At 39.0% G+C, this 7049-nt stretch overlaps 1 protein-coding gene across 1 annotated transcript; it reads right to left on the reverse strand.

Moving 5' to 3' along the window:
* Positions 1-1341: 1341 nt before the first annotated feature.
* Positions 1342-3549, reverse strand: LOC145594192 (uncharacterized). Its single transcript, XM_081650527.1, has one exon. The coding sequence runs from the start codon at positions 3547-3549 to the stop codon at positions 1342-1344; it is 2208 nt and encodes a 735-aa protein (XP_081506653.1).
* Positions 3550-7049: the final 3500 nt, after the last annotated feature.

Raw genomic sequence — 7049 nt, forward strand, 5'->3', positions numbered from 1 at the left:
TTTGATTGAATGTATTTGCCTTTCATTTGATTCAAAACGCTTTGTTGAAAGTGTTTGACTTTTATTTGACTCAATTAGCTTTGTTGAATGCATTTGACTTTCATTTGATTCAAAAAGCTTTGTTTGAATGTGTTTGACTTTCATTTGATTCTAAAAGCTTTGTTGAAAGTGTTTGACGTTCATTTGACACAATTAGCTTTGTTGAATGCATTTGACTTTCATTTTAATCAAAAAGCTTTATTTGAATGTGTTTGACTTTCATTTGACTCAATTGGCTTTGTTGAATGCATTTGACTTTCATTTGATTCAAAAAGCATTGTTTGAATGTGTTTGACTTTCTTTTGACTCAATTAGCTTTGTTGAATGTGTTTGACTTTTTATTTGACTCAATTAGCATTGTGGAATGCAATTGACTTTCATTTGATTCAAAAAGCTTTGATTGAATGTATTTGACTTTCATTTGATTCTAAACGCTTTGTTGAAAGTGTTTGACTTTCATTTGACTCAATTAGCTTTGTTCAAATGCATTTGACTTTCATTTGATTCAAAAAGCTTTGTTTGAATGTGTTTTTGATGTGAATGCAAAGGGCAATTCTTTTGAAGAGCCTATCACTCTACTACTCAACCCTATGGGCTTTGATGTTGATAAGAAGCAAGCTTGGGTGACAAAGCTCACATGGACAGCAAGTCAAGCTCAAGAGGCCGAAATCCTAGGTTCTACCTAGGATGGGAGTTGTTATTCCTATTCTATCTTTAGATGCTTTCTAGTTTTGGCCCCAAGGTTTTGGGATCCACTTGGATTCGTTTTACTTGGTTTGGCTTAGTTTAATTACTTGTTTTCAATCTTATTTTCCTTAAATTAGAGTTTGATGTAATTTAGGAAAGTCTAAGATTACAACATCTACTAGAAAACGTGTAAGGAGCTGACTTGGAGGTACTTGGCGTCCAAGGCTGTTTTGGATTGCTTGGGGTCCAAGTTCACTTGGGCGTGTGATTTAGGTTGATTTAGGGAAGTCCTAACCAACTTAGGAAATCTAATCCTAGTAGATTTTAGTAGTTTCTTAGCCTATAAATAAGGCACAAAGGCTGTAATCTTTTACACATTACATTCGAATAAAATTCAGACTTTGTGCATTGTTCTTGCGTGAGTTCTCTTGCGTGCTTACTTAATCATCAATTCAGGAGGTGAGTTGAGAGTTAAGAACATCAAACTACTTAGTTCCAGGAGGTGGTCTAGGTATTTGATCAGTCAAGTAATTCGTTCCAGGAGGTGGTCGAATTCCTTGTCATATCGGTTCGTTTCTACATTGAATCTTCAAGAAAGGGTTCAAGAACGGATCTTTATCTCAAGATTGTGGGTTTTCTAAAAACTTGACTAAACAAGGGGTTAGGATCCACATCATCCCTACTGTAAACTAGAATATCATCAAGATAAACGACAATAAACTTGTTTAAGAAAGGACGTAGTACCTCATTCATAAGGCGCATGAAAGAACTTGGGGCATTACAAAGACCAAAAGGCATCACCATCCACTCATATAAGCCTTGTTTAGTTTTGAAAGCCGTCTTCCATTCATCTCCTTCTCTAATTCGCATTTGATGATATCCACTTCTCAAGTCGAGTTTAGAAAAAATTGTTGCGCCATGGAGTTCATCTAGCATATCTTCAAGTCTAGGCATAGGAAAGCGGTATTTAATTGTGATATTATTCACAGCTCTCGAATCAATACACATCCTCCATGTCCCATCTTTCTTTGGTACGAGCAAAGCTGGAACTGCACAAGGACTCATGCTCTCCCTTACATAACCCCTTTCAATCAACTCTTCAATTTGTCTTTGTAACTCCTTTGAAGCTTCGGGATCACATCTATAAGCGGGTTTATTCGGTAATGGGGCTCCTGGAATGAGATCAATAGCATGCTCAATACCCCTTAGAGGTGGCAAACCCTTAGGTAACTCTTCCGGGAACACATCATTGAATTCTCCTAGCAAATCAGTAAGAGTTTGATCTATTGGAGCTCTATTAGTCCTGGAATCCTTAACCACCAACGCATAGGCCGTGGCACCCTCCTCTAACTCTCTTTCTAGCTCCTTTGCACTTAAGAACATGCTTGATTTCGATTGCTCTTTTGAGCTCAATTCACACGTTTTTGGAGATAAAGGCTGTAAATGAATTCGTTTGTTGCCCACCTTGATCGTATACACATTGGTCTCTCCATCATGTTTCACCTTTCTATCAAATTGCCAAGATCTCCCTAAAAGTAGATGACAAGCACTCATTGGAACCACATCACACCATAGTTCTTCTTTGTAGTTTCCAATTGAGAAGTTCACCAATGCTTGTTTCTTCACACGTAGGCCTTTAGAATCATCAAGCCAGCTCAGTTTGTAGGGTTTTACATGATCACGGGTTGGTAGCTTCAGTTTACTCACCATCTCAGTCGAGGCCACATTCGTGCATGACCCACTATCCACTATCACCTTGCAAGTAGTATCACCCACGATGCATCTAGTATGGAACAAATTCTCCCTTTGATCAAGGTTTGGAGTAGTTTCAGCATGTAGTACCCTTCGAACTACTAATGTTTTCTCACCCTCTGCCGCAAAAACCTCTTCATCCTCCTCCTCTTCAAGCAACTCATCTTCTTTTTCGGATTCAGGGAGGATTATCAAGTGTTTTTCATCCTCCTCCCACTCATCATATTGCTTCACCGTAAGAGCTTTTCTGTTAGGGCATTCACTAGCAATGTGCCCCTTCCCTTGGCACTTAAAGCACTTCCTTCTACTCTCGTATTCCTCACGTGGCACGAACACTTTCTGTTTCTCAACAACTTTCTTTTCTTCTGTTCTGGCCGTGTCTTTCTTTGAGTCAAAACCCTTATATTGAGCTTTGTATGAGCTAGAAGTAGTAGCATGAGATGAACTAGGCTTGGATGAACCAGCCCCTTTGCTAGCATACGGTCCACTCTTCTTATCTTCATTCCAATGACTCTCAATTTTTAGGGCCAATTTGCATACATCATTGAAAGAGTTGTAAACGCTTAATTCAATCTTTTTAGCAATAGGCCTATGGAGACCCTTAATGAAACGAGCAATACGCATGGGTTCTTTTTCATTTAAATCACAAATAGAAGTTAATCTATCAAATTCAGCAATATACTCATTCACACTCAAAGTATCTTGTGTTAGAGTGGTCAATTTTAAGTATTGAATTTGCTCAAAATCATCAGGTAGATACTTGGTACGCAATTTACGCTTCAAATCAGTCCAAGTTGAGATCTTTTTCTTACCTGCTCTAGCACGTCTTGCTTTGAGGGATTCAAACCATGCACCTGCGTTTTTTGTGAGGCGTATGTAAGCAATTTTGAACCTGTTTGCATCATCAAACCCTTTATAGTCAGAAATCTTCTCTACTTGTCTCTCCCACTCAAGAAAGTCTTCTGGACTTCCAAGGCCAGTAAAGTCATCGAGTTTGATACCCCTGTCATCAATCGTAGAGTGTTTAGCATCACTCTCATCATTACTAGAAGAGTCATCGTCGCTGTCCATCTACTTTTTCTTCTTTTTGTTTCCTTGAAGTAGTTTGGCGAAAGCATCGAACCTAGAATCGGTTTGATCCTGTAGTTGTTCGGTTCTTCGGTCTATAATATCAAACCTCTTCTGAAAATCATCCATGAGTCGTTTATACAACTGTTCATCCATGATGGTAACCCACACGAACCAAAGAAAAGCACCACAAGTTGACAGAATAAAGGCAGGAACTTGTAGCCAACAGAATACGACACTATGAATTTGTTAATGTGTCAAATGTAACCAAAATTCCCAGAAAATAAATTTAATGTTTTTAGAACACACTCCAATTGGAATTTCTGGAAAAAGATCAATAACGAAGTCGCAGTAATCAAAAACTTTCAACCGCGCAGGATTTCCCCGATTCTGGACCAGTTGAGCAAATAATTGCAGATAAAATAGCAAACGTAATAACAAATTTCTCAAACTCTCCAGTATCAAAGTACACACACAGTAGGTCTAATTCTACGAAAGAAACACAGAAAAATTCGCAAAAACAAAAAAGAAACAGAATAAAACTTTAGCACCTGCGAACTGGATTTTCTGGCAGCGTAAAAGTGGAGCGATATTTCCCTTAGGACGCCTGTAATCTGATACCAAATTGATGTGGATCCTAACCCCTTGTTTAGTCAAGTTTTTAGAAAACCCACAATCTTGAGATAAAGATCCGTTCTTAAACCCTTTCTTGAAGATTCAATGTAGAAACGAACCGATATGACAAGGAATTCGACCACCTCCTGGAACGAATTACTTGACTGATCAAATACCTAGACCACCTCCTGGAACTAAGTAGTTTGATGTTCTTAACTCTCAACTCACCTCCTGAATTGATGATTAAGTAAGCACGCAAGAGAACTCACGCAAGAACAATGCACAAAGTCTGAATTTTATTCGAATGTAATGTGTAAAAGATTACAGCCTTTGTGCCTTATTTATAGGCTAAGAAACTACTAAAATCTACTAGGATTAGATTTCCTAAGTTGGTTAGGACTTCCCTAAATCAACCTAGATCACACGCCCAAGTGAACTTGGACCCTAAGCAATCCAAAACAGCCTTGGACGCCAAGTACCTCCAAGTCAGCTCCTTACACGTTTTCTAGTAGATGTTGTAATCTTAGACTTTCCTAAATTACATCAAACTCTAATTTAAGGAAAATAAGATTGAAAACAAGTAATTAAACTAAGCCAAACCAAGTAAAACGAATCCAAGTGGATCCCAAAACCTTGGGGCCAAAACTAGAAAGCATCTAAAGATAGAATAGGAATAACAACTCCCATCCTAGGTAGAACCTAGGATTTCGGCCTCTTGAGCTTGACTTGCTGTCCATGTGAGCTTTGTCACCCAAGCTTGCTTCTTATCAACATCAAAGCCCATAGGGTTGAGTAGTAGAGTGATAGGCTCTTCAAAAGAATTGCCCTTTGCATTCACATCAAGGGATAGAGTTGAGCATGTTTTTCATCTTAGAAAATTATTTGAGAAATTGCGTGAGCAAAAATTGTATGGTAAACTTGAAAAATGCGCATTTATGGTGCCTAGTATTTCTTTTCTTGGTTATATTGTTTCTGACCAAGGCGTGGAAGTTGACCCTGAAAAGGTCAAAGCTATTTCTACATGGATTACTCCTACAAACGTGCATGAGACGAGGAGTTTCCATGGCCTTGCTTCGTTCTACAGGAGGTTTATTAAAAACTTCTCCACTATTATGGCTCCTATAACTGAACTAATGAAGAAAGGGGAGTTTGTGTGGACTAAGGCTGCTCAACATGCTTTTGACGATATCAAGAAAAAGCTATGTAATGCTCCTGTTTTAGCTTTGCCTAACTTTGATAAATTATTTGAAGTTGAGTGTGATGCTAGTGGAGTAGGGATAGGTGCTGTTTTGGTCCAAGAGAAAAGACCAATTTCATTCTTTAGTGAGAAGCTCAGTGGTGCTAAACTCAACTACTCCAATTATGATCGTGAGTTTTATGCAATCGTTCGGGCTTTGGATCATTGGTCACATTACTTGAGGCCTAAGCCTTTTGTATTACATTCTGATCATGAGGCCTTGAAATTCATACATGGGCAACAAAAGCTGAATTTTCGACATGCTAAGTGGGTTGAATTCCTTCAATCTTTTACGTTCTCTTCGAAATACAAAGAGGGAAAGTCGAATATTGTTGCTGATGCTTTATCTAGGAGGGCGTACCTACTTGCTATGGTTGATACACGTGTTCTTGGATTTGAACATATCAAAGATCTATATAAGACATGCCCTGACTTTGCTGAAGAGTACATTAATCCCTCACGGCATTATGTGATTCAAGACGGTTTTCTTTTTCGTGGAAACAAGCTATGTATTCCACAAAGCAGTGTTCGTGAGCTTTTGATTAGAGAGGTGCATAGCGGCGCCATCGCAGGACATTTCGGTGTGCATAAAACAGTTGATATGCTTAGTGAGAGTTTCTTTTGGCCCAAAATGATAAAGGATGTTCAGTCTGTGGTTTCTAGATGTGCTACTTGTCAAAAGGCGAAGAGTACTTTTTCTAAGGGGCTGTATACGCCTCTACCTGTTGCTGATTGTCCATGGGATAGTGTGAGCATGGATTTTGTCGTTGGTTTACCTCGAACACAAAGGGGTAAAGATTCCATCATGGTTGTGGTGGATAGGTTCTCTAAAATGGCTCATTTTGTCCCTATGCATAAGACAGATGATGCACAACATGTTGCTGATTTGTACTTCAAGGAAATAGTTCGTTTACATGGTGTTCCAAGGAGCATAGTTTCGGATAGAGATTCGAAGTTCTTGAGTCACTTTTGGAAGTGCCTATGGCGTTTGCTAGGTACTAAGCTGCTCTTTAGTACTTCTCATCATCCACAAACGGATGGACAAACCGAGGTAACTAATAGGACCTTAGGTACCCTACTACGGGGCCTAGTGAGTAAAACTCAGAAGGATTGGGACGTGAAGCTATGTCATGCTGAATTTGCTTACAATCGTTCTCATTCTTCTACTACTCAAAGAACTCCATTCGAGATTGTGTATGGGGTCAATCCTTTCTTGCCTATTGATTTGCTGCCTTTGAAGAAAGAAGACATACACGTGGATGCTAAGAGACGCCTTGAGGTGTTCCAAAGGACGTGTGAACAAGTGAAAGCAAAGATTGAAAAGATGAATGCTATGTATAAGGCTAGATCGGATAAGAAGAGGAACCAACCAATATTCAAACCGGGTGATCTTGTTTGGTTACATCTCAGAAAAGAAAGGTTTCCGAGTAAAAGAAAGAACAAGCTCATGCCTAGGGCAGATGGTCCATTTGAAGTGTTGGAAGCTTATGGTGAAAGTGCCCACAAGATTGACTTGTCGAATGATTATGGAAGTGTTAGTGCTACCTTTAATGTGGGTGACTTGTCTCCCTACTTAGATGATGTGAATTTGAGGGCAAATTCTTTTGAAGAAGGGGAGAATGATGTGAATGCAAAGGGAAATTCTTTTGAA

The sequence above is a fragment of the Chenopodium album genome, chromosome 19 (genome assembly GCF_948465745.1).
Source record: "Chenopodium album chromosome 19, dcCheAlbu1.1, whole genome shotgun sequence".
Classification (NCBI taxonomy): Eukaryota; Viridiplantae; Streptophyta; class Magnoliopsida; order Caryophyllales; family Amaranthaceae; genus Chenopodium; species Chenopodium album.